Source organism: Macaca mulatta, chromosome 1 (genome assembly GCF_049350105.2).
Source record: "Macaca mulatta isolate MMU2019108-1 chromosome 1, T2T-MMU8v2.0, whole genome shotgun sequence".
Taxonomy (NCBI): Eukaryota; Metazoa; Chordata; class Mammalia; order Primates; family Cercopithecidae; genus Macaca; species Macaca mulatta.
In genome coordinates this window covers 197,794,115-197,820,795 of record NC_133406.1, presented here as the reverse complement: position 1 = coordinate 197,820,795, position 26,681 = coordinate 197,794,115, and the positions used below count along the sequence as shown (strand labels likewise).

Here is a 26,681-nt window from a genome sequence, read left to right as displayed (position 1 = left end):
TCTGGCTTCAGTTCCCTCATTTAGAAGAGGGGAAGATAATGTCAGCTCCGCCTGCCTTGTAGAGTTGCTGTGAGGCGGTAATTTATGGGGAGGTGCTTTGTAAACATGTAAGCAAGTAGAATTAATTAACCACTTCCAGGGGGAAGCCCTTTGGGGCCTGTTTTATGGAAGAGAACAAGCTTCTGGCATCCTCACCATTCGTGGGGCAAAGTCTCTTTTCAAGAGTAGGCAAACCATGGCCAACCCAATGCTGTTTCCTAAGAGAGGTTCTTCTAAACAGACAAGGGAAGTTGGTGTGCCCAGTGCAGGCAGTTAGCGATTCCTCATCAGCAGAACATTTCACATCCCTGCACCTCTGCAGAAGCCACTCCCACTGCCCAGACACCTGCCCTTCCTGCCCTATGGGGTCAACTCACACTTCAAGGTCAAGCATGCCTGCCAAGTCCTCCGTGAAGCCCCTTTTTTAAATCTCCCCTGTCTCCCCAGCCCCAGCATTACTTGCCCCCCGTTTGCTCTCACAGCACCTTGAAGCCCTCTGTTAGTGACACTCTGGCTTTCTCCAAGGGGTCTCTCCCACTGCTGTGGAGACAGGGCCTGGCTCGGACTGTGTCTCAGGCAGCTCCCTGAGGGCCAGCATATGCCTGCTGTGTTCACAGCTATACTTCTCCCTCCTCACTGTCTAGGACAGCATCTGGCACAGCGTGGATGCTCAGGAAGTCCTGGCTGAATGAAAGAGTTGACTGGATGGAATCTGTGCCGCCCTAGGGCAGGCCTTCAGCCCTACCCGGGCACAGGAGTCGCTCTGCCCTGTTACTACATGTGGGCTCTGAGCCTCACTTTCATTTCTTCCTCTTGGGTCCTTCTATCCTCTCTTCACATGTTACATGTGTCACTTCTAATCTGTCTCCGGGTTGCAAAAACTGCAGCCAGCCTTGTGAGAAGTGCTTGTAAAGTGCAAAAGTCAACAGACCGAGCGCCTGGGTGCTTGCCCAGGAAACACCGCTAGATTTCAGTGTTCTCGGTTCTGGCCACTCACATCTCCAGTTTTGGTCTGCTGGGGCTGGTTCCCGAAGTGACCTTTGGACAGGTGCCCATACATGGTCCTGTGAATGCAGTTTACAGCCTCACCTGGGCCCTCTGAGCTGCTGACCAGCCCTGTGATGCCCTGGTCAGAGGTTCTGCCCATAGTCCATGACAGTTATAACCTCTCGCTTATTTCTGATTAGACGGGAGGCCTCAGGGATCACAGAAGTCCATCTCAGATTTGTCTACATCTTTGGAAGTCTCTCAGTCCCTGGCTGGGCATGGTGGCTCACACCTGTAATCTCAGCACTTTGGGAGGCCAAGGCAGGTGGATCACCTGAGGTCAGGAGTTTGAGACAGCCTCACCAACCTGGTGAAACCCCATCTCTACTAAAAACACAAAAATTAGCTGAGCATGGTGGTACGCACCTGTACCAGTAGCCCAGCTACTCAGGAGGCTGAGGCAGGAGAATCACTTGAATCCAGGAAGCGGAGGTTGCAGTGAGCCAAGATCATGCCACTGCACTCCAGTCTGGGCAACAGAGCAAGACTCCATCTCAAAAAAAAAAACGGTATCTCAGTCCCTCCTGGCCAAAGGCAGCCCCTCCCTTCTGCTCTGACACCACCTCCCTCCTGCAAGACCTCCGCCCTCACTTCCTTATCTTCACGCTCTCCTCTGCTGATTCCTTCCAACATGTTTTAAAATGACCTTCATTAAAATACATACATACATGCATACATACATACATACATAAATTCCTAGCCATACCATAATTCCAAACCTCCTCAACTCTTTTCTCCATTTCCCACCAACTCTTTTGGAAGGGCTGTCTCCACCCTTTCTCATCTGCCTCTCACTCTTCACCCAATCGTAGTGAGGCTTCTACCCGTGCTGTGTCACCCAGTCAGCCCAAATGGCCACAAGGCCACCATCGCCTCTTCTGCATTCAGCAATGTGGAGAGGCTTGCCCAGTTCAACCCCTGGGGCACCTGATGGCATTCCTCCACTCCGTTCATCCACTCACTATCCACCAGTGTCTATTACTATGACAGGCACCGTTCTAGGCACTGAGGACACAGCCGTGGACAAACCAGACAAATACCCTGGCCCTTCGACAGCTTACATTCTCCCTCTGTGTTGGGAGGGTATCCTCTCCTGGTTTTAGAGATACCAGCTCTTGTTCTTCTACTTAGGGTCCTTTTCTAGCAATGGGTTGTTCTCTGGGGCCTTAATCTTTTTACTTTTAATTTTTATTGATTTAATTATAAAATTGAGATGAGGTCTTGATGTGTTGCTCAGGCTGGTCTTGAACTCCTGGGCTCAAGTGATCCACCCACCTCAGCCTCCCAAAGTGCTGGGATTACAGTGTGAGCTACCACGCCTGCCTTACTCTTCATTTCTCTTTTTATTCCACAGTCTCCCTAGAAGATCTTCCTCCGCTGTGTGGATACCAGTGACTAACTCTCAACTTTTCTCCAGCCTGGGTCTAAGAAACAGACCCACACATGCAGGTGCCTCCTGCACATCTCCAGCTGTGTCACCCACGTCTCCATTCCTGCACATCCCATGGCCACCTCTCAGCTCCTGGCACACCTGCTCCTTCTTCAAACCACACATCACCAGATACCTAGAAACCATTTTTAAACCCTTCTCTGTTGCCCTCGCACGGAATTGATGACCAAATCCTGTCCATTCTTCCTCTGAGGGTTTGCTTTTATGTCACTAGTGCAACGGCAACTTTCATGGTTTCCCGTCTCTAGTCTCACATTCTTAGGTCTACCCCTCCATACCAGACGCCTGAGTCATTTCCGTACAATGCAAGTCTGATCACGTCTGCCCTGGGCAGTGGGTTCCTATTGTCTTCATCCTGAAGTCCATGCTCCCTAGCTGCCCCTCCCCACCCCCACCGCCCCTTCTGACTGTGCCATGCCATACTTACAGGGCCCTTTGTGGTCTGGCTCTTGCCTACCGTGTTGACCTCCCCAACCTTCCCCCTCCTCCTGTTCACTCTAGTGACACACTAAACTACTCATGCTTTACTCATGCCAGGCTTTCTCTCTTCTGGGCATTTTACTTTGCAGGCCCCCTGCTCACCCCAACCCTGTTCTGTTTCTGGAAAACACCTTCTCTGTCCTGACCTTAGAGTCCTAGTTCTGTCATTAACTCACTATGAGATCACAGTCAAGACATCACTCAGTCCAGTACTGTCAACCTTGGCTGCACAGTTGAATTGGTGGAGAAGCTTTTAATTGAATGCCCAAACAGCATCCCAGACCAATTAAATCAGAATCTGGGGGTGTCCTGGAAACCCTAGTGTGCAGCAAAGTGGAGAGCTCAGCCTCCCTCTGTTTCCTCCCAGCCTGTCTTACAGACTTTCCATTTGTAAGGATTCCCAAAGGGAGCCAGTTCTGAAGCACACACTTCGACAAGAGCTGTCAAGAGCACTTAGCAAATGCAGGGCTTGGGGCTGGTCCAAACATGGGCCCACGGTCGCCATGCCCGGCAAACTTGGAAAAGTCCCGTCACCTCCGCGGCAGCTGAGCATGACTCAGCAGGCCAAGCCTTCCTGGTGACTTGCTTCTTGGCATCGGGCATGGCCCATAGCCCATAGTGCCTATTTGGAAAAGAGCCCAGCTAACTCCAGACACTACCTGGTTCCCCCAAACAGGCCCCTGATCTTTGGGAGTCACCACACTCACTTTCTAGCCGCATCCGTCTAGACAAGAAATGTGGTCCTGACGTGAGTGAGGACTGCCCACTCATTTGGTCCTCTCTGAGAAGGTATAGATTTTTAAACTGGCAAGGCAGCTGGTTAGGAAGACCGCCTGCGGCCATGGAAATAAAGAGCTTGGCTTCTGACTCCAACATTCAGTAGCTTTGTGACCTTGGGCCTGTCGGTCATTTCATCTGCCTGGACCTCAGTTTTCTGGGTCTATAAAATGGAAATCACCACCCAATCTCATAAACACAAGCAAAATGCCTGGTACAGAGGAAGGGCTCAGTTAGTTTCCTTTCCTGTCCCTACCCCCTACCCCCTTTTCCTCTTCTCTCCTCCTTAATGCAAGTAGGCTGGGCTGGAGGAGATGATCTAGGTCCCTTCCCATCCTGACATTCAAGTAAACAAGTGAGGACAGATCTAGGATGCACGGTAGGGAGGAGGAAGCCAGCACAGACCTTCACCCCCTGCGGCTCCCCAGGGCAAGACGCCATTTCTGCTTTGACTGGCACAGGGCCTTCAGGGAGAGGACGCAGTTTCAACCTACAATTGGATGCCTTAAAAGGAAGTGCACTGCCTGTGGATGGGTATGAGTGCAGGCTCAAGGACCACCTGGCAGGCAGGTGTTGGATACCAGCTGTCTCTGACTAGCTGGGTGATACTGGGCAGGTTTCCTCTCCCTGGCCATTTCCCACACCTGCAGGCTGGGAGTGGTGCCTGTTGCCTACAGTGCTGCAGTGAGCATCAAGTGAGACAAGCCCAGGAAAACCCTCTGCAGCCCCAGAATGCCATGGAAATGCAGCATTGTTGTATTGAGCTTTGCTCTGAGTTTATTATATCATCCAACATATTATTATACGACTGAGTTGGGTGGAGGGTTGGTCAAGAGGCCCTATAAAAGACCCCAGGATTCTGTGGGACCTGAGATTCTAGAATTCTGCCGCCCTAAGATTCCAAAGCAAGAGACGAGTCTCTGACATTGTCAGGGCCAGAAAATTGGCTGGAGAGGCAGACAGTGCGTTGATGTAAATGACTCTAATTCAGGTGGTGGTGTGAGACCATGGGCATGTGTGATGTGCAACAGAGCAGGCTCGTGTCCATAAGCCAACGATGGCATAGTACTCACCTTCTGGGGTGGTGTGAGACTAATTCAGGTGGTGGTGTGAGACCATGGGCATGTGTGATGTGCAACAGAGCAGGCTCGTGTCCATAAGCCAACGATGGCATAGTACTCACCTTCTGGGGCGCATTGATGACTCCAGTGTTGTAGCCAAACTGCAGGGAGCCAAGCACTGCTCCTCCCACGGCCAGCATGAGGCGACCCGTCAACTTCTGCAGAGAAACAAACCACACTGTTATAGGCGTGTCTGGGCCCAGGTTACTACAGGGCAGGGCCTGGACTGGCAGGTTCCTGTGTTCAGGTATCTTGCCTGACTCCTGGCACCACACCAGTCTTTCTCCCAGGAAACTTGGCCTATTCCCGACCTCAGGTGCCCAAACCAGCCTAGCTGACTTCAAGACACTGGGCTGGCCGACCATTTCCTGGGGAGAGAGGGGAAGTATGGTCTTCTCTCTCTGTAGCCAGGTCTCAGAGAGGCAGAGGCTTCGGATTCGTGGGGGTCTCATTTCCCTGGTGAAGCCATGCCTGGGGTCTGGTGGTTCTAGACTCTCTAACTGGGAGGCCCAGGAACCAACCCTCCTATGTGAGGGGGCCCAAATTACTTGGTAGGAGTAGCACAGATATAGGAGAAACAACCTGGATTTGGAGCTGAAGGCGCTGGCTTCTGATTCCAGCCCATCGGCCTGTTTGCTCTGTGAATTCCAGCTAAGTCCCCCTTGCACCACTTCTCCCCTGTCCTCCACTTCTCCCCTGTCTTCCATTGGATGGTCAGCAAAATGGCAACAGCTTCGTTTGTCACATTGGAGATGTGATCCCACCTTGCCCTGACCTTCCTGCTGTTCACAGGGCAGGAAACTGAGCCCTGAGAGGGTGAGGCAAGTTCCAGATCACTCAGGAGTCTGCAGCAGAGAGCTCAGGGCTCCGGACTCCCTACCCAGTGCTCCTGACGGCAACAATCCCCAAACCATAAGACTCCCAAGGTTATTTGGACATAGATGACATGCTAGGCAGGAATGCACTTTGGAAAAGTGCACAAGGTGAGTAAGAGTGTTGGGCCAAGGTGTTTCCAGTGGGCAAAGGGCTAGGAGAGAAAAAGGGCAGTTTGCTTCTATCCACTGGAAGCCGAGGACATGAGGCAGCAGGAAGGGCAGAGGCCAGCAGGTGAAGAGCCCTGCTTAGCCACAGGTGACTGAGAGGCCAGTGGGATGTCCGCCTTGCTGGAGAAAAGTACTCTTTTCAGCTATAAAAATGAGGAAATCAGGAAATGTGACATTAGGCAGGCCTTTAACTGATTGTGGGAGAACAGGGCTGCGGGAGGCACACCAAAGAAATGACTGGCATTCGCTACGCACACCACACCAGACTGGGCACTGGAAGTGAGTGGAGCTGGCCACGGCCTGCCTGTGGGTTTCTGGGCCTCGGTTTCCACAGAACCCAGAAGCACCCTTTACTTCAAGATCATCACAGATAGCCCTGGGCGTAGCTGTTATCAGGCATATTCCCAGTATGGTCTTTTCATTCTCTGGAAGCTGTCAGTCAGGGCAACGATTGCAAAAGCCAAGGCTCTCACATCAGAGGCTGCGAAAGAGGAAGAAGACTTTGGCCCAGGAGGAGCGTACAGCTCAGAGCCCCCTCTGTGTGTGCGTTGTGTCCTTCCTTCCCATTAGTCTGACCCCTTAGCCTGCCTCGGGACATTTATTCCACATGCTGGGGCTTCCCTTATACCACAGGGACTCCATTCTCTCTAAGTTCTCTGCATTGCCCAACTGGAAAGACAGCCCCTCCCCCAGTATGTCCTGGCACTGCCCCGAGTCTCCCTCTCTCAAGTCTCTGGGGAGCCTTCAGGCCCAGAGCTGTTGTTCTGAGTGGGTAGTGAGCAGCTGACAAACTTCTGGGGGATCCCAGTGACACACCAGGTCAAGTCTAACTCATAGGGTGGACACTGGGATTAAATCAGAGGCTGTGGCAAGGCACTAAGCATCACCAGGAGGGTTCACTAAACAGCGACTGCTAGGCCCACCACGTGCTGGGCTTTCTGCCTGCGGAATTACCTGCATTTGGCTTATGGGATGCAAAGTATATACTGTATTTTTCTGGAACACATTAGAATAGATTAAAAACAAGCAATGCAGCGACATCAATCTATGATTTCAGAAAACGTGGCGTGGCATAGTTATATAATGGAATACATAACCTGGGGGTTCGAGGCCGCAGTGAGCTGTGATCACCCCATGGCACTTCAGCTTGGGTGACAGAGTGAGACCCTGTCCCAAAAAACAAAAGCAAAACCAAAAACAGAGCAGTGTGTATATTGTATGCTCCCTTTTGTGTTTTAAAAAAAAATTGGCTGGGGGCAGAAGGAGAATATACACATCTATTTAAAAGAATGCACAAGAGGCTGGGCGCGGTGGCTCACACCTGTAATCCCAGCTTGAGGCCAGGAGTTCGAGACCAGCCTGGCCAACATGGCAAAACCCTGTCTCTACTAAAAATACAAAAATTAGCCGGGCATGGTGGTGCGTGCCTGTAGTCCCAACTACTTGGGAGGCTGAGGGACACGAATCACTTTGTCTGGGAGATGAAGTGAGCTAAGATGGCGCCACTGCACTGCACTCCAGCCTGGGCGACAGAGCAGACTCTGTCTAAAAAAAAAAAAAAAAAAGAATGTACAAGAAAGGTGACATTCTAACCCGGGGGGCCTGGGTGACTGGGGACAGGGTGAAAGGGAGATTTCATTTTATAGCCTTTGGCACTTTTTTGAATTCTGAATGGTGTGAATGGAATCACCTATTCAAAATAATTTTTACAAGCCCTATGATTTCATATTACTTAGAACAAAGCAATTTAAATAAAAACATAATTTAAATAAAAACATTTTTTGTTTAAATAAAAACAAAAAAATTTAAATAAAAACATGTTGGCAGAGCATGAGTGAATGACACTGGCCGTGTGAGGCAAGTGCTATTATCACAGGCCCTGTTTTACTGGGGTCTGCATCTGATGTTCCAGGGGTCTGGAGCCTCTGAAGTCATCCCTGGGGCCCCACTGAGCAGCTGCTCGATTTTAGCCTCTGGCAATGGGGGCTGCTGGGGTCCAAGGACATACCCCTCTGCTGGACCTTGTCATCGGCAGGTCGAGGTCAAACTCCACTTTAGAAAACCTGCCTACCCACGCCCTGGATCACATCCACATCCACCCAGGCAGCTGCGGCACTAGGACTCACTAAAATACCAGTGACCTATGCTCCAGGTCTCATGCTAAGTGAGGCTGGGGCCCCGGATGAAACTGGACCCAGTCCTGACACCAAGGAAGGGGTTTCCAGTCCAGTGGGGTGGGGGCAGTGGGGAGGCAGATGAAGATGAGTGGCTAGTGTGGTCTTGGCTTCAACAGGAGGCTGGTATGAGGCACTGTGAGAACCCTGGAGGGAAAGATTTCCAGTTTTGCCCAGGTACAAAAAAAGATGAGCTCCCAGGAGGTGACACTGGAGCTGGGCCGTGAAGGACACACAGAGAGTCTGCCAAGTGGGAAAGCAGTGGCAAGGCTACATTCCAGGTGGACAGAACAGTATGTGCAGGGGGAAGAAATGGGGACCGATCGGTCAGATTAAGAAACAGGGTGCTCAGTGTGGCTCAGTGCTAGGTGTAGGGGGAGGGACATGGCCCCTGCTCCTCAGTAGGCACACGATGACACTGCAACCAATCTCAGATTCATGCTCCCCTTCTGCTGCGCCCACCATAGCCGGCTTGATCACTGCTGGGCTTGGAAGCTGACCCACGTTTAAATGCAGCAAGCTGCCTCCTTTCACCTTGGAGTGGGATACAAGGTAGCCCTGCTTTGGGCCTTGGTTTCCTCACCTAGAAAATGGAGATGAAAGTTCCTTCCTTAAGGCGTTGCTGTTAAGTTTTCTATCAGTATCCATTACGAAGCCTGGCAGAATTCCCTCCACAAGTATTTGCTGGAGCAAGGAAGAAGAGCAAGCTACCCTTGACCGGGCAACCTCAGCACCATCTGCCCCCACCAGCCAGTGGCTGGAACTGGAACATGGTAATGAAGTCCATTCACTCAACGTGTATTTATTCTGGTGTCTGTCAAGCTGATGAACAGTTGGTGATGACTTAGAGAAGGGTACTAGCCCCAGACAGCTTGTGATTTTCTTGTGGGAGCCTTTTTTACTGGTGGGGAGCAATCTACAGCCCAGAATCTGGGATCCCCAGCAGCCCATCATCACTCCCTGGGGATAAGACTACTTTCTAGAACATTCCGTTCTCTTCCAGGCCTCTGCTCTTGCTATGTCCTCTACAGTCTCTAGCTTATTACCCATCTGTCACTCAGTTTGGGAACTCCTTAAGAACAGAACCAGGGGCAGGACGCAGTGACTCACGCCTGTAATCCCAGCACTTTGGGAGGCCAACATGGGCGGATCACTTGAGCTCAGGAGTTCAAGACGACGAGCCTGGGCAACATGGTGAAACCAGGTCTCCACTAAAATTACAACAACAACAACAAAATAGCCGGATATGGTGGCACACATCTGTATCCAGCCACTCAGGAGGCTGAGGTAGGAGGATCACCTGAGCCTGGGAGGCAGAAGTTGCAGTGAGTCATGCCACCTTACTCTAGCCTCGGCAACAGAGTGAGAAAAAAAAGAATGGAACCTGGGTCATACCGTGTCTGCAGCCAGAGTGGCCAGAGGAGGGAACAGCACATACAAATTGCAAAACAAAGAAACCTGCCACTTTTCAATTTAGCTTTTAGGCAAAGCTGGCTCTGTGTGTATCTGTTGTGCCAGACCAGTGTTCATCCTCAGCCATTATCAAACCCCTGGAGAGTGCTGGACTATCAGAGCTCTGAGAGGTGAAAACAGCATCCCCCAAAACCCTCCACTCCAAACCCACAGGGCTGTTGAGGAAAGACCTCTGAAGTCAGGCAGGCCGAGTTCAAATCCTGACTCTCCTAACAGAGTCATGACCTCTCAGCTTGGCCAGCGCCTGGGCCCAGGGTCCAGCACAGAGAAGGATTTCTCATGTCCCCACCCCTCACCCTCCCTATCCCACTGCTGGGGGTCTCACGACCCACAAGAGACCTCCCTCTCCCAGGAAGCCGTGGATGGGGTGTTAAGATTCAGGACCTCTCCCCCAACACTCAGATGCCAGATGGCCCTGGCCACACTGTATAACTTGCAAAAACCGTGGCTTTTTTTTTTTTTTTTTTTTGAGATGGCGTCTCACTCTGTCGCCCAGGCTGGGGTGCAATGGTGTGATCTCAGCTCACTGCAAGCTCCGCCTCCCGGGTTTACGCCATTCTCCTGCCTTAGCCTCCCGAGTAGCTGGGACTACAGGCAACTGCCACCTCGCCCAGCTAGTTTTTTGTATTTTTAGTAGAGACGGTGTTTCACTGTGTTAGCCAGGATGGTCTCGATCTCCTGACCTCGTGATCCGCCCGCCTCAGCCTCCCAAAGTGCTGGGATTACAGGCGTGAGCCACTGCGCCCGGCCAAACCGTGGCCTTTTGACCCATGTCAGTGTGTCGGCATAGCGCTCCAGCCCCCGGGTTGGCTTGCGGCAGGTTCTCAATCTATATTGGCAGAGGGAGGGCACATGGCTACTGCCGCTCAGAGGCAGGGTATTCCTGGCAAGAGGAGGGTCCCAGGGCCAACAGAATGCAGACGTTGCTCCATCTTGTCCTCTTCCTACAGCATCCCACGTGGGTTCCCGAGGTGCAGGGAAGCAGGGGACGCGGGGCTTTCCAACTGCTTAGTACACAGCACAAAGGTGGGCGGGAGGGGTTTACGTAATCCATGACAGCTCCCTTTAACTTGTTTTGTTGTGTTTCTTACTCATTTAAACAAATTTTGGGGCATTAAAAGAAAGAACCTCAAGGCTGGACGCGGTGGCTCACACCTGTAATCCCAGCACTCTGGTAGGCCGAGGCAGGCGGATTGGTTAAGGCCAGGAGTTCGAGACCAGTCTGGCCAACACAGCAAAAACCCTATCTCTACTAAAAATACAAAAACGGGCCGGCACAGTGGCTCACGCCTGCAGTTCCAGCACTTTGGGAGGCCAAGGCATGCAGATCACGAGGTCAGGAGATGGAGACCATCCTGGCTAACATGGTGAAACCCCGTTTCTACTAAAAATACAAAAAAAATTAGCCCGGCGTGGTGGCACACACCTGTAGTCCCAGCTACTCAGGAGGCTGAGGCAGAAGAATGGTGTGAACCCAGGAGGCAGAGCTTGCAGTGAGCTGAGATCGTGTCACTGCACTCTAGCCTGGGTGGCAGAGCAAGACTCCGTCTCAAAAAAAAATACAAAAATTAGTGGGGCGTGGTGGCACATGCCTATAATCCCAGCTACTTGGGAGGCTGAGGCACGAGAATATAATCACTTTAACCTGAAAGGCAGAGGTTGTAGTGAACAGATATCGCACCACTGCATTCCAGTCTGGGCAACAGAGCAAGACACTCTCAAAAAAAAGAAAAAAAGACAGCCTGGGCTGCAGTAAGAAAGAACGAAGCTCAAGAAATTGCAGACTGCTGTAACATTGGCACATGACAGGAGGCGCCTGAGGTCAGAGGGCAGGTGCCCAGCCTAGCATACAAACAAAAGCCAGGGTTGGGACTAGAGTTGTTTGGTTTCCTAGCCTGGCATTTTACCCTCTGACCAGTTCCATCCTGCCAAGTCTTTTAAAAAAGAAGAGTGATGGACTAACAGCCCGAAGCCTGACCTTAGGGTGACCTCAAGCATTAAGTGCTCCTGAAGCCACTTCCTTTAAGCCTTCCAGTGATGTCAAGACCCTTGCATGACTGAACCTCCCGACACCCCTGGTGGCCCTCGAGGCAGAAGGCACTCGCCAGTCTTGAAAGTACAACTGAGAGGAGGGAGCTGGTGCATTTATCAGCAGCACCAGCGAGCTGAGGCACCCTGCCAGGGGCTGCTCATACATTCTGATTTAACCACCATGAACAAGCTTTTGGGGAGAGATTGCTCCCTTTTCACGGATGGGAAATGAGAGGGAGGGAAAAGCGCAGAACCAGGGCGCTCTAGGCTTCAGAGAAGCTTCCAACTGGGGGTCTCTGATGCCAAATTCTGCGCCTTGCCTGCTCAGGTCCTCCCCTTGTTTCCGGGTACTGGTCTCTGAAGGAAACAAGGTTTCTACCTGGTGCTTTCTATGTAGGTCAAATTCCATAACAGCAGCTCTCTGAGCCTTGCCCACTCTGAGCCGAGACAGCACGGGCACAAGCTCAGAAAACTTTGGGCCACTTTGCTGCATTTGCTGTAAGCCAAAGTTGGCAAACTATGGCAGCTAAGAATGAGTTTTACATTTTTAAGTGGCTGGAGAGAAAAAAAAGACAACGACTAATATTTTGTGATACGTAAGAATTATAATAAATTCACATTTCAGTGACCATGAATAAAATTTTATTGGAACCACAGCCACACTCATTTGTCTACGGCTGCTTTTGTACTGCAACAGCAAAGCTGAGCGGCAGGCTGAGAACTGCATGTCCCACAAAGCTGACAATATTTACGCTATATGTGGCCCTTTAGAAAAAAGTTGATTGTCCTCTGATTTAAGCCCCAAGTCCCCTGAGCTGCCCAGCATTCTCAAAGCCTTCCAGGCAAAACCACATCCTCCCTAAATAACCGAAAAGGTATGCATCCTATAATGGAACGTTAAATGTAAACGATTGGCTTCTTGGCCGTGTGCGGGCGTGGGGTCAGGATCTGGACCCTGGGGAAACTGACATCCCTGAGAAGATACACATTTGGTGGTTAGATGGGCAATAATTCAAGTAAGAGAACACTAATTTGGTAAGACTGGGCACATGCAAAGTTCACTGTCACTCTCAGCAGACACGTTTAACTCCCAGCTCCTCCACTTGTGTGACCTTAAAAACATCCTTTCCTGGCTGGGCACAGTGGCTCATGCCTGTAATCCCAGCACTTTGGGAGGCCGAGGAGGGCGGATCACCTGAGGTCAGGAGTTCAAGACCAGCCTGACCAACATGGTGAAACCCTGTCTCTACTAAAAACACGAAAAATTAGCCGGGCATGGGGGCGCACGCCTGTAGTCCCAGCTACTCAGGAGGCTGAGGCAGGAGAATCACTTGAACCCAGGAGGCGGAGGCTGCAGTGAACCAAGATGGCGCCATTGCATTCCAGCTTGGGCAACAAGAGTGAAACGCCGTCTCAAAAAAAAAAAAAGTCTTTTCCTCTAAGCTTCAGTTAGTTCTCCATAAGAGAGGATTTTCTATGAATAAATGATAGTGCCAAGGAAAGATTATGCCCAAATACATGCTCCCAACACTCTTCTAGTCAATGGAAATTCAGTGATAAAACTATACTAAATCCCTGCCTATGGAACTTGATAGTTTAGTTGAAGGCTGGGGAAGAAAATAAATACATGTAATACATCAGGTGGTGAGTGGTATGAAGAAAGTGACGGGGGTGCTATTTCTTAATCATGGTGGGACATGCCTAGAATGAAATATTATGCAATTGGAAGAATGAAACACATCTGTGTTATGAAGAGTACCAGGGTAGATTGTTCAGGGGGAAAAAAAAGCAATAGGTTGTACATATTGTGTAAGGAACAGGGAGTTGGTGAACTTGTATAGTAGCACTTGGTTGTATGTGCAGAGAGAAACACTGCCAGTATTTACCTCTAAGGGTTGGGTTGGTGAACAGAATGGGTTGCAAAGAACTATGTAGAAAGTGGGATCCAACTACACAAACGTTATATTTATAGGCATGTATCTACACATGCACAAAGAGAAGTCTTTAGGGTAAACACCAAACTGTCAAAACTAGAAGACATTCTTTCATTTATTATGCTTCTCTGTAGTTGGCTCTATAACTTCTGAAATTTTTTTTAATCCAATTTTTTTTCCAGTCACATCCAAGCACTTTATTGGACACAGCTTGGATGCCAGGACTTGGCAGACACCACACACTGCCCGCTAGGCCCTGGACTGTCTAGGGCTGGGAGCGAGCGTAGTTCATCCAAGGAAGTGTCAGACCACATGGTAACTCCACAATGCAACACTGTGGTTAGAGACTTTATATAGCTGGGAGATGGAGGGCTGCCCCACAGATGTATGAACAGGTCCAATCTTCCATAAATAAACCTACAGTGGAGAGGAAAATGACACTGGAATTCATCCTTAGACACGGAGCACCCTAGATGGGTGGGGGCATCCTCACTGGTCAGGGGGGCCAGGATGGGTGATGAGGGGGCCCAGATGTCCACAGCATGGAGCAGGCAGGGGCAAGGATGGGGTCAACAGATGATGGGCATTTGCACTAGGACACTGCATTCACAAGACCAACTACTGAAGGGACATGTGTGTCAGGCTGTTCATTCTGGAACGAGGAGGAGTGATCTTTATATTGTATTCTGTGGCTGGTGGGCTCAAAGGTTACTTTGTGGAGAGAATGAGGGCAATGAGACCATACAGTGAAGATGAGGTCAGGATCAGGCCCACAGATAGCCCGGGCTTCTGGGCAGCACTGCATCCCCCAGAGTGCGGATGGCACAGCTGGCTGCCAGGCCACTCAGGCCCACACTCAGGCTAGCGCTTGGCTGGAGGAGATTCCCGTAGAGGCTGATGCAGTCAATGAGTGAGTTGGAGATAAGGACTTCCACCACCAGCTTGTAGATGGTGATGATGCCAGCCATGACTGCTGGGACACTGGACTTCATGATCAGCTCCAGCCGCATGAGGGCCAGGGCCACAGTGCAGTGCCACTCTAGGCTGTGCCACAGACAGCACGCAGGGCTGTGGGATGGAGGCAAGGCGAGCCCAGAGCCGACTCTGTTTACCTGGGGCCAGAATCCTCTGGGGATAGCTTCTGCACAGCTGTGAGGGCCACACCCAAGTTATCACACGCAGCAGGGAGCCGAAGAAGGCACCCAGCTAGGGGAAAGAAGTCCTCAAGAAGAACTGCCATAGCTGGGTGCTCAAGGAACCCAGGGCAGTTGCTTGTTTCTTTCCTCGAACTGGGCCCCCCAGCCCGAGAGAGTCCACCTCTTCCTCCAGCAGCGGCGCTTATGGCTAGCTGGCCTGTCTGCGCTCCCACTGTGCTATGAAACCCTATCTGTGCTGCTCAGCACTCCCCTAGCCTGCTGCACAGCCCACATGCTCCCCTGGAGCCTCAGTGCCGCTGACCCAGACAGCTAGGTCTCATCCCCAGTACAGCTGAGGACACAAGCTCCATCAAGAAGTGTGGCTGGCCTAAGGTCAAATGGTAGAGCTGTTTCTGATGGAGCCCTTTCCTCCCCACTCCCAAATGCCAGGGCAGGGGGAGATACAGGCAGACTTCCTGTCCAGCAGAGGCCTCAGTAGCCAAAAGCTCCATCAGCTGAGGCCTGGCAAGAGCTCTCTCCCATTCCAGGGTGCGCAGGCCCCAGGGAGGCAAGTCAGTGTGGTCACAAAGAGAGGAGATGATGCTTCTTTCTGCCCAGGTTGAAGGCCTGGGAGCCCTGCTCAGTTACTGCAAAACCCTAATGTTTATGCATCAGCTACTGCCAGGCCTGGTGGCTGGAAGACAGAGTCTCAGGCTCCAGTCCACCCCTTCTGTGAAGGGAGGTAACAATTGGAGGCTTGTTTGGGTGGCCAGGGCTGGGCCTGCAGGCCTGGACACAGCCTCTCTGAGTCCATGAGTCCGGTCAGGAGGCCTCCCAGCCTCCGCCATCATGGGGATGTCAGTTACCAGACTGAGTGAGCGGCTTTATCACCTCTATGCCCAGGAGTGAGGTGGGGGAAGGGGTGAGGTTTCAGGCCCCAAGCCAACACTGCACACTTTCCTCTTTGTTCCAGGCCTCCCCAGCTCTGCCAGTCTTAGGGAAGCGGGGAGCTGGATGCCTGTACCCTTGGTACTGGAGCAGAGCTCTGGGCCGACACCCCGTGACCAGGAGGCACTGGGCAAAGCTGAGCTCCTTGAAGTCACAAGCTGATTACAGGGGATTTGAGGCTGGTCCAGCTCCGGGGCAAATAGGGTCGAATCCCTGGATGGCTCGGTACTAGACAAGGATCATCTTGGGGCTGTTTACATCATTCGTACACCCAGACTGGCCATACAAAGGGTCTTTCCACTTCAAATAGCCACTGCCCTAATTTAGGGCATGGGGCCAGTCTCACCACATCCACCGGGGGTAGCCAAGTCTCTGTTTATTGAGAAGGAAACCAAGGCTCCAAGGAAAGCCACTTCTTCAAGGTCAGAGTTTAGTGGTAACATCTAGTGTTTTGTTTCCATTTACAGTAGAGTTTCAGTTGTCAAGTTACGTCTAATCCAACTTTCAGGCTCCTATGGCATGCAGAAAGAACATGGGCAAGTCCTGTGTCTGGGGATTCCTGCTCATTTGGGGGTGGGTGGAGGATGGCACAGACAGGCGTGTGCACAAGAAAGCATCTTTTAAGAAAAACACAGCTAGGCCAGGCGCGGTGGCTCATACCTATAATCCTAGCACTTTGGGAGGCCGAGGTGGGTGGATCACCTGAGATCTGGTTCGAGACCAGTTTGACCAACATGGAGAAACTCCATCTCTACCAAAAAAGTTACAAAAAAATTAGCCGGGCATGGTGGCACATGCCTGTAATTCCAGCCACTCGGGAGGCTGAGGCAGGAGAATCACTAGAACCTGGTAGGCGAAGATTGTGGTGAGCCGAGATCGTGCCATTGCACTCCAGCCAACAAGAGCGAAACTCAGTCTCAAAAAACAAAAAAACAAAAAACAAACAAAACAAAACAAAAAAACAAAAAAAACACAGCTCCGTAGAATGCCTGAAATCTTTTGTGATAGCCTTATCTCAGACAAATCTCTTCCCTTCTCTGGACTCAGTTTCCCCATTTGTCAAATGGAGGGCTGGGCCATGGCTGGAAGGCCCCTCCTGCTCTGGGTTCCTTCCACCCTCTAATGTCATCCTGGAAAGGCTGGCAGCTTGTCTTGGGGTGGGAGGCTCAGTGTGTGATCTTTGCAAAGTCATTTTTTATTGGACCATGAGGTCATTGTAACTTGTATCACAGGGCAGTTGTGAAGACCCTAGGAGTTACTGGACATGAATGTCCCTTTCAAACTATCCCAAGGGTGACCCAAATTCAGAAAGGCAGGCAGGCAGCCTAAGGCAAAAAGGCAAAGCAAAGAAGCCCAAAGCAGCGCAGGGCACTCACATGAGCGGACCCTCCCTGGCCTGGCACTCTCACCCATGTGCCATCCCTACTCACTTCCTGACAAGCCCCTATTAGGAAGAATGGGTTAGTGGGAGCTTTAATGATTTACCTGACTTAATACCCACGGGCCAGCATCCTGACTCCCCAAAAGCTCATACTGCCAGAATGCCAGCTTTTAGATAAAGGCCAAGGCCCAGGTACAGGTCACCCACGGCCCAGGTAAGTGCAATGCATCACGGGAGTCCAAGGAAGCAAGAAATATTTATGGAGCATCTATGGGGACAGAGACATACATTCTTTTCTGAATTCCTAGACACTGTAATGATGAAAACTGGGCAATTGAGGCAAGCTGGGAGTCAAAACCACATACGCAAACACCTATGTTCAGCCGGGTGCAGTAGCTCATGCCTGTAATCCCAGCACTTTGGGAGGCCGAGGCGGGCAGATCACCTGAGCTCAGGAGTTCGAGACCAGCCTAGGCAACATGGCAAAACCCCGTCTCTACCAAATTTTGCTGGGCATGGTGACGTGCGTCTGTGGTTCCAGCTACTCAAGAGGTTGAGGTGACAGAATCACTTGAGCCTGGGAGGTAGAGGTTACAGTAAGCCGAGATCGTGTCATTGCACTCCTGCCTGGGTGACAGAGTGAGACCTCGTCTCAAAAAGGACAAAAAACAAAAAACTATGCTCTCTGCACCACAGAGGGGCTGAGGATGCCGCGGATTTCTGATTTTTCCTTTTCTGGAAGATAGAGACTGGCCAGAAAAGTGATGAGTGATGGGCATAGGCAAGGCTAGTTACAAGTTCTTCACGAAGGGTAGGGTGAGACATCTGGGGCAGGGCTCACCCTTGCGTGCTGGTGCTGCCCAGGAGGGATTGTGGGCGAACCCCTGGCTTGGAGGCGAGGTGATTCCATCTGTCCCCTACTTCCTATTTGGTCAAGCTCATTACTATGAGTTACAGAGGAGCACAATGGAACACAGGGAAGTTAGTTAAGTCAGTTCCCATTTCCTGGGAGACAAAGAGGAACATAGCAGAACCAAGGCTTTGGAGCCAGGCACACCTGATTTTCAGATCTTGTGTGAAAGGCAAGCGATACGACCTCTCCAGGCCTCAGTTGAACGTCGTGCACAAAAAGGTTGTGCTTGCAGGTCAACTCAGCAGTCTCCAAAGCGAAGGGCTTTATTCCAGAATGTATATGGAATGATCTACACAAGATTTGGAGGGGAAATGACCCCAACTGCCGTCTTGTATCTATTTGTCTTTTGAAATTTCTGTTTTGTGAAAGCATATAATCTGTTAGTATCAAAGTGCACGTGCATGAATTTAAAAATACATATATACCACTGTGAAAGAGGTGTTCCAACATTAATTACTGACGAGGTAGACAGTGGAAAATTTGGAGAGCACTCCATGAAGAGCACCCGTCTGCTACACTATTTAGAAGCAGCTGGCATAAGGAGCCACCTTTGAAGGTAAGCAAACTCTCTCCCTTTTGCCTAAAATTCAAGAAATGCTGTGGTGAAGAGAGACAGTGGAGACAGAAATGAAATTAAATCTGATGGGCCTGGGTTCAAATCCAGTTCAACCACTTACTAGCTGTGTGACTTTAGCAAACTTATTTCCCTTCTCTGAGTTCCAGGCTGGTGAGTAACCAGCAGGGCTATATGGTCCGTGACGCTGAAAAGTAGTTTGGCTAAGAACCTGTTGATTTTCTCCTCCACTTTCCTGTCTCCACGTAGAATATTCACTCATTCACTCAACAAATAAATGCCCATGTCTGGCATAGCATGCTGAATAGATAGTTCCTTCCCTAGAGGAAGTGACAAAAGTGATCTCTATCTTTCAGATGGAAAAACTGAGGCCCAGAAGTTGCCTGCAAGAGCCCTGAGATATTTGGACTTCCTTGCCACTAGCTAAAAGAGCTTCTCGCTGAACTTTCGTTTAGTTATATCCCACCCTTATGGCTCACCTAGGATTCTGGGAGCCTTCCCCGGGAACTTCCTCGGGGTCTCACCTTAAGCGAGGGCGCGGGAAGGGTGAAGCAAGTCGTCTGGACTCATGGATTCAACAGGTGTGGGGCGGAAGGCCTTTTCCCGCCGAGGGTACGGCCCAGCGTCACCCCTCTCAGTCCCACCGGGACACCTCCACAGCCAGTAGGAAGGGCAGTTCAGAATTCAGTGCTACCCCCGCGTCCCAGCTAAGAAAACAAGGGCCATCCAGATGCCCTCCCAGATGAGATGGAAAAATCCAAGTATAATAAAGAGGGAGCGTTTCAAAAGAAAAAGGGCACTTGAAAAGATTGTAGACTGGGGAGGAAGGGAGGGTGGAAAGAAACAACGCCCTATACACAGGAGGGGTTCCACAAACATTTGTTGGAAAGAAATCGCTCTGCGGAAGTTAGAAAGATGCCCTGCAGGACAAGCCCGTCTACACATGAAAAAAGAAATCCCATCTAGGCAGTTGTTGGTCCCCAGAGTCCCCATCCCTCATTCTCCAACCCTGTGGTGTGCGCGCCTCCCGCTCGACTTCAGCCTGGGGCTCTTTCCCGGTTCCCGGATCCCCCGTCCCTCCGGCTGCGCTCCCCGCCGGTCCCGAGGGTAAACCTGCCTCCGCGGAACACATCTCCGCGAGACTGGGCCAAAGCTTTGGGGCCTACACTCCTCGGAAAGGAGAGCCTCCAAGACCGGAGGTTCATCTCAACCCCCGCGTTAGAGCCCGGGCCTGGAGAGAAGTGCCCTCCCCTCGGCCTCGGCACCGCGGGGGACGGGCGGGAGGAGTAGGGTAGGCGGGCGGGACATCTCGCACCAGGCCGCCCACCTACTGGGGCGCCCGGGTTAGGGGAGCCGGCGGAGAGCGGGGGCGGGTCCTGCCTCCTCCGCGCGCCGGGGCCGGGGCTGGGCCGGGGGCTCGGCCCGCTCAGCCAATGGGCGCCGCGCTCGGGCCCCCTCCCCCGCACCGGGAGGGGCCGACGCTGGGCTACAGCCGCCGAGGTCGTGTGCGACGTGCCGCGCCCGGGCCCTGTGTCCCCAGCACCAGCAGGGCCGCGTGGACGGCGCGGCGCCCCCGGAAAGAAGCCGCGTGCTCGGTGCCGGCGCCAACTACGCACGCGGCGCCCTCCGGCCCGCTAGATCCGGAGCCCATTCTCACTGCGGCGCGCGGCCCGGCGGGGCACTGCGCTCGGGACCCGCATCCAGCCAGGCTCGGAGAGGCGCGCGGCCCGCCCCAGGCGCACAGCGCGGCGGGGCGGCGGGGGAGGCCCTGGCCGGCGGAAGGCGTGCAGGAGTCCGCGCCTTTGTTCCCGGCGGGAGGGCCCGCGGGCGCGCGACTCACCTTGCTGCTGGGCTCCATGGCAGCGCTGTGCTGGTGGCTCTGGCTGCGCCGGGTACGCGGGTGGCGGCGGGCGTGCGAGCGGCGCTCTCCGGCCCAGGCTTGTGCTCTGGTCTGGGGACTCCGACTGCGACTCTGACTCCGACTCCCGTCGCTTGGTCTCCAGCTCCCTGGCGCGCTCACTCGGGGACCCGCGACTAGCTACCGGCACGCTCGCTGGTGCTACCTCTTGCCTCTTGCGGGAGAGCGCGCGGACCGTAGCGTTTATAGGACCCCGGCCATTGGCTGGCGACGCCGGTGTGTCAGGGGTGTGTGGGCAGGACCTCGGGGCGGGGCTTGGGGCCCAGCCTGTCCTGGGTGGTGCTCCGCGGGGAGGGGGTTAGGGGAGGGGCCGGGGCCGGGGCCCCCCAACCACTGCCTCGTTCAGGCTGCCGATCGGCCCTCTCTGTGCGTTGGGACCGCGGAGCGCGTTCGCTGTGTGACTCTGGGCAAGTGTGCGCACCTCTCTGAGCCTCCGCGGCCTTCTCTAGCAAAATGGTGGAGCCGGTACCCGGCTGTAAGGCAAGCTGGGATGCGCGGAGTAGCGGGTGTAAAGCTGGACTGGAGTTCTCCCTCGGCCGCTGGGTGACTTCGGTGCACTAGGGATAGTAACAGTACCACCTCGTGGGGTTATAGAAAGACCAAGCGAGTTAATATTTGTAAAGTGTTTAGAACAGCGTCTACTGCGTGCAAAGTAGTATTTATTTGTTAGAGAGACTCCAGGAGGTCTTGCCCAGTGATTGACTTTTCCCTTCCCTGTCTCCACCCCCCACGTTCCCGTTTGTGAGCCAAGCCTTGCTTTTGCACCGGCCGGGCTCTGCCTAGAAATGCATACCCGTCTCAAACCTGGGCTTTAAAATCACCTCCTCTGGGGACGCCTTCCTCTACTTCTCACAGTTCAGGTGAGTCTATGGTGACCTATAAGTGTGTAAAATATGAAAGGCAGGCTAACTGACTGACGTTAAGGACATGATAGACCTTGGGTTTAAACCAGCTCAACTGTATACTGGCCCGGCCGCGATCCTGGGCGAATTCCTGGCCAATGAGGCTGTTTTCGGTTTTTTTTTTCGGTTTTGTTTTTTTTTTTTTCAGACGGAGTCTCGCTCTGTCGCCCAGGCTGGAGTGCAGTGGCACGATCTCGGCTCACAGCAACCTCCGCCTCCCGGGTTCAAGCAGTTCTCTGCCTCAGCCTCCTGAGTAGCTGGGATTACAGGCGCCTGCTATCACGCCCGGCTACTTTTTTGTATTTTTAGTAGAGACGGGGTTTCACCATTTTGGCCAGGCTGGTCTTGAACTCCTGACCTCGTGATCCACCCACCTCGGCCTCCCAAAGTGCTGGGATTACAGGCGTAAGCCACCGAGCCCGGCCGAGGATGTTTTCTTATGAGTAAATGGAATTCTCACACCAATCTCATTGCTATCATGAGAGGTGCAATTTCCAGATAAGCTCATGAAGTGTTTAGCATGGAAGTTCTCATTTACTGGTTGGTGGTATTGTTGGTTTATTTATTTATTTTGTTAGTAAATAAATAAATGCTGGTCTCGAACTCCTGGGCTCAAGTGATCCTTCCACCTTAGCCTCCGTAGTAGCTGGGAGTGTAGGCATGTGCCACTGCACTGGTAGTGGTATTGTTATCATCTGACTTCACCTTATTTCCTCTAGACCAGTGTCTTGCTTGAGACACAGTGAAGGGAAGGACACCCAGTCCAAAGGTCTGATCAAAATCTTGAGGGTCCCTTTCCTGATGGAGGGAGTCATGGTAGGCTTACTATCTGTTGGAAACCAGGAGGCTGAGCTGACCAGATGACCCCTGGAGTTCTCTGGCAATGTGTCCAGTTCTGGCTGAGGGGCACCTTGGTTGAGTATGGAGCCCTGAAACAGAATGCAGGTGCATTCTGGGCACCCCCCTGCCCAAGGCTTCAATTCCTATGATCTCTCTATGCTCAGCCTGGAAAGCTTGGGGCCACCTCTCTCCTCACCCCTGGACAGAGCCCACTAAGTCCTGCTGACTCCGCTGTCTACACCACCTCATCCTCTTTCCCTCCCCTGCTGTCTGCAGGGCCTACATCTCCACTGGTCTTTCGTCCTCCAGTCCTGCACCCTGCCACTCTCCTGCTCATCTGTCTGAAATTGTCATGGAGGGAGTAAGGGCCAAGCCTGGCCATCACGGTCCTTCTTCGGGGCACCAGTTTACACACTCAACCTCGCCCCTCATACCAGCAACTCACATCCACACCTTTGCTCAGCTTGTCTCCTCTGCCTGGGAATCCCCCCGCCCGCCACCTCAGCATACCAAAAAGCACCATGGGTCCTTCCTCCTCTGGGAAGTTTCCCTGGTTCTCCCAAGTGGAAATCTTTCTCTCCTTTACCATTTGGTGTTTTGTAGGTTGCCACTTGTCTTCTGTCTGCCTTCCCTCAGCCTGTGAGCACCTCGAGGACTAGTTCTGCAGCTGAGGCACGTGGGTGAATGATTGAAGGAGGGAGGGAATGCACGAATGAGTGAGCAGCTAATCTACCTGTCTCGAATGTTCCTTCCACTCTAGTCTGTCCTGCTGATATGTCCAGGCTTTCCTTAAGTACCGTTTGGGTTTTGCTACTTCCCTGCTCAGAGTCTCTCCACAGCTCCTTGTTTCTTAGCACATCCAGTCTACGGTCTATGTCTTTTCTCAGTTGTGGGTTTGCCTCACTCAGCCCATGGGTCACACTTACCAAACAGCCACCTTGTCCTTCTCTGGGCCAGCCCCATGCTGGCCACTTTCCCAGGGACAGAGACATGTGACCCTGTTGTTAGCCTCATGGAGGCCCCAAGCTGGAGGGGGAGCAAGAGGGGAAATGAGCAGCAACAGTACCAAGTCAAGCATAGAGGGTTAAGAATCTGTACAGGAGCAGAACTTGTACCACAGGGGAAGGAGAGTGAGTAGAGAGAGCATCTGGGAAGGGGGAGGTCATGCTAAGCAGAGTTTGGAAGGCTGAATAGGAGTTCACCAGATGGATCCAGGGTAGGCCATTCTCAGCAGAGGGAAGAGCATGTGCAAAGGCAGCAGACTGCCAGAATGATTACCTAGGGGCCTTAAGAATATCTGGGCCGTTCTTAGAGATTGATGATGGAGCCCCAGATCTGGACTCTGGAGTCCCAGCTCTGCTGTTTACTTGCAGACATTGATGGGCAAACAATGGCTTCTCTTCTCTGAGCCCGAAGACCCACATCTGTAAAATAGATATAATAAACCCTTCCTGGGTAGGCCTGAAGGAAAGTGGATGTTTATAAAGGCTTAGCTACATAAACTGTACTCGTTCTTGACTTGAGAAATTCAGTCAAATCCCCATCCCATGGTAGGGTGGTACTTGAGGAACAAGCAAAGTGGCCAGAAGAAAAGCTTTTCCTTCACCCACTCCACCCCATCTGCCCACACACAGACCCCATTACCCTCTCTGTGTTCCTCTCTATGAATGTTTTATGACCCCTGGAGGCTACTGGTCAGAAGCAAATTCATCAGAAGCTACTGACTAGATTCTCAGGTGGACTGGTTTGTTTTTTGGGTGGCTGAGTCCTTGGAAGCAGAATTTAACTCCAACTAGGGAATAAGCCCTAGAGAAGCCCCCAGGAAATAGCATCTGAGCAGAGAAGGTTCGGGTGCAGGGGGAAAGGGGAGCAGGAGGGGCAGCTAAGTAACCCCTGTGGCTGGGGGATGGGGGCTCAGGGAGGAGAAGAGACTGAAGGAATCACAGAGACTGAAGGTGGAATCACAGAGGCTCCCAAATGTCAGGTTATAGGAGTTAGGGCTTTATGCAGTGGGTAGTGTGGAGCCATGGAGAGTTATTGAGCAGGGGAGGGACCTGAGGAAACCTCAGTGTCCCCACAGGCCTACCCTACCTGAAGCACTAAAGGGGGTGTGAGGAGGCTGTAGAGCCCCAGCATTCAGCTTGAATGACCTGGTGCCCCTTCCCTAGTCTGCGCCCACACTGACAGCTTTGTTCCCTGGAGGCTGTCTTTAGTCCTGGACGGAACTCGACCTCTTCTGGGTCCGATTCTAAGCAGTTCCAGCCCCAGCTAGTCTGGAGGAAAAGAGCTGTCTGGGACTGGCTAGCAGGGAGGTGTCAGGTGCCAGGCGGATGCTGGAGCCTAGTGCGTGCCTCAGAGCACGCAAGTGGGTGGGGGAGGGGTGGTGGTGGTGGTGGTGGCAGGGCCATGCAGGGCGGGTCTTAGCAGCTCCAGAGTTAGGAGTGAGTAAGGCGGGCTGGGAAAAGACTCTGTTGCCTTTAAAGGCAAGCGCCCCTGGCAGCCAGGAGGAAAGGTTTTGCTGAGTCAGCTGCAACTGGTATAAGGGGGGATAGCAGGGGCTGGGACGGAAGTGCCCCTAATCCGAAGGATGTTTTGCAATTCAAATCCTCCTGTATTGCAGGTAAACACAGTGTTGGATTCCAGGAAGGCCTGATGGGCCAGGCACGACAGTTTTGTGTGTTTAATATTTTCATTCTGATTTGCATTCCTGCTTGAACCACCTGCTCCCAGAAAGCTTTTCGGCATCCCTTCTTTATCTTCTGTATGCCCCTTCTTGACCCTCTGCAAATGGTCTTATCAGGGCCACCACCTGCTCGCTGATGCTGGGGGAATTGAAGGGATGTATTCCCCTCCCTTATCTCTTGAGTACCAGACTTTTCTGTCCAGCTGCCTCCAGCACAGCCCTCTGGATGTCCCACAGGTCCCTCACACTCACCATGCTCAAACCTGAACTCATTATTTTTGCGCATCCCTTCCCGTCCCCACCCTAGAGATGGCTGCTCTAGCCACCAAATTGCCCTAGCTAGAGATCTGGTATCTTCCCTGACCCCTCTCTGTCTCCCTCATTCCCCATATCCAGTCAATCCCGTGGACTCTGCCTGCCTTCTCCATGCAGACAGTCCCTCCTACAGCACAGGCTAGGACCACTGTTCATTCATCCTTCTCCCTGCCACCACACTGGTCTCTTTAAAATGCATAGCTGACCACATCACTGCTTTGTTCAGACATCTTTCCATGGCACGCAATGATGTGGCTGAATCTCATAGACATCATATTGAGTGACAGCAGCTGTGCAAAAGTGTGATTTCATATGTATAAAGTTTAAAAACAGGCAAAACTTATCTCTGGGGTAACAGCACTTACCCTTGGAAGGGAGGGTTGTGACTCTGGGGGCGGGTGCTGGTAATCAGGGTGAGGCAGGTGGAGACCAGATCAGCAGTACTGATTTTTTTTATTTCGCCTCGAGCTTTAATATGACTCAGCACAGCATGTTACTAATCCTGTTTTTATTTAAAATTTTGATATTTTGTCGTCATGGATTTTTTGCATTAATTCTGGTTTTTCAAAAATACTGCATTAAAAATATGATTTATCCTGATGACAGAGTCTGCCGTCCCCCTCCACCCCTGCTTAAGTTTTATAGGGGAGGTGAGTGCCTTTCTTGTCACACCCTGTTTCTGACTGTGTTAGTAATGTTGTGTCCTCATCAGGGTGCTGGTTGCGGGTGTGTTTAGTTTGTGAAAGTGCATTGAGCTGTGTACATTTCTGATTTTCGTACTCTTCTGTATGCATATTTTGCTTCAATTAATTTTTTCTAACTTAAAATATTTCCATGATTCCAAGGGAGTGTCTCCATCTGCTTCTTCCAGTGTCCCCAGCACCAAAAACAGCACCTGGCTCACACTGGGTCTCATACATTTTTGTTGAATGAAGGAATACAATATTTCAGTTAATTTAATTCCAACAGCAACTCTACGAAATGAGTATTTTTCTATTTTCTTTTTCTTTTTTTTTTTTGAGATGGAGTCTCACTGTCATCAGGCTGGAGTGCAGTGGCACGATCTCAGCCTACTGTAACCTCCAACTCCCAGGTTCAACAGATTCTTCTGCCTCAGCCTCCCGAGTAGCTGGGATTACAGGTGCGCACCACCACGCCCAGCTAAATTTTGTATTTTTAGTAGAGACGGGGTTTCATCATGTTGGTTAGGCTGGTCTCGAACTCCTGACCTCATGATCTGCCCACCTCGGCCTCCCAAAGTGCAGGGATTATAGGCGTGAGCCACTGCACCTGGCCTTTTTCTCTCTGTTTTTTTTTTTTTTTTTTTTGAGACGGAGTCTCGCTCTGTCACCCAGGCTGGAGTACAGTGGCCGGATCTCAGCTCACTGCAAGCTCTGTCTCCCAGGTTTATGCCATTCTCCTGCCTCAGCCTCCCGAGTAGCTGGGACTACAGGCACCCGCCACCTCGCCCGGCTAGTTTTTTTGTATTTTGTAGTAGAGAT

The 26,681-nt window shown here is 51.9% G+C and overlaps 2 protein-coding genes across 13 annotated transcripts in view; one reads left to right on the top strand and one right to left on the bottom strand.

The window, feature by feature from the left end:
* Window positions 1-20,644, bottom strand: part of SLC2A1 (solute carrier family 2 member 1) — a 33,211-nt gene extending 12,567 nt beyond the window's left edge. The window contains 2 exon segments of the mRNA NM_001257862.1: window positions 4,977-5,072; window positions 20,362-20,644. Of these exon segments, the coding sequence (NP_001244791.1) occupies window positions 4,977-5,072; window positions 20,362-20,379 (114 nt within the window). The 5' untranslated portion in view covers window positions 20,380-20,644.
* Window positions 19,844-26,681, top strand: part of LOC106998109 (uncharacterized) — a 58,891-nt gene continuing 52,053 nt past the window's right edge. For 11 of the 12 annotated variants that reach the window (XM_077961170.1, XM_077961165.1, XM_077961104.1 and 8 more), the window contains exon 1: window positions 19,948-21,299. In XM_077961170.1, the coding sequence (XP_077817296.1) occupies window positions 19,955-20,497 (543 nt within the window). In that variant the 5' untranslated portion in view covers window positions 19,948-19,954 and the 3' untranslated portion in view covers window positions 20,498-21,299. Of the gene's footprint in view, window positions 21,300-22,784; window positions 22,854-26,681 lie in introns of all 12 variants that reach the window. The other variant, XM_077961176.1, reaches the window with a different exon arrangement.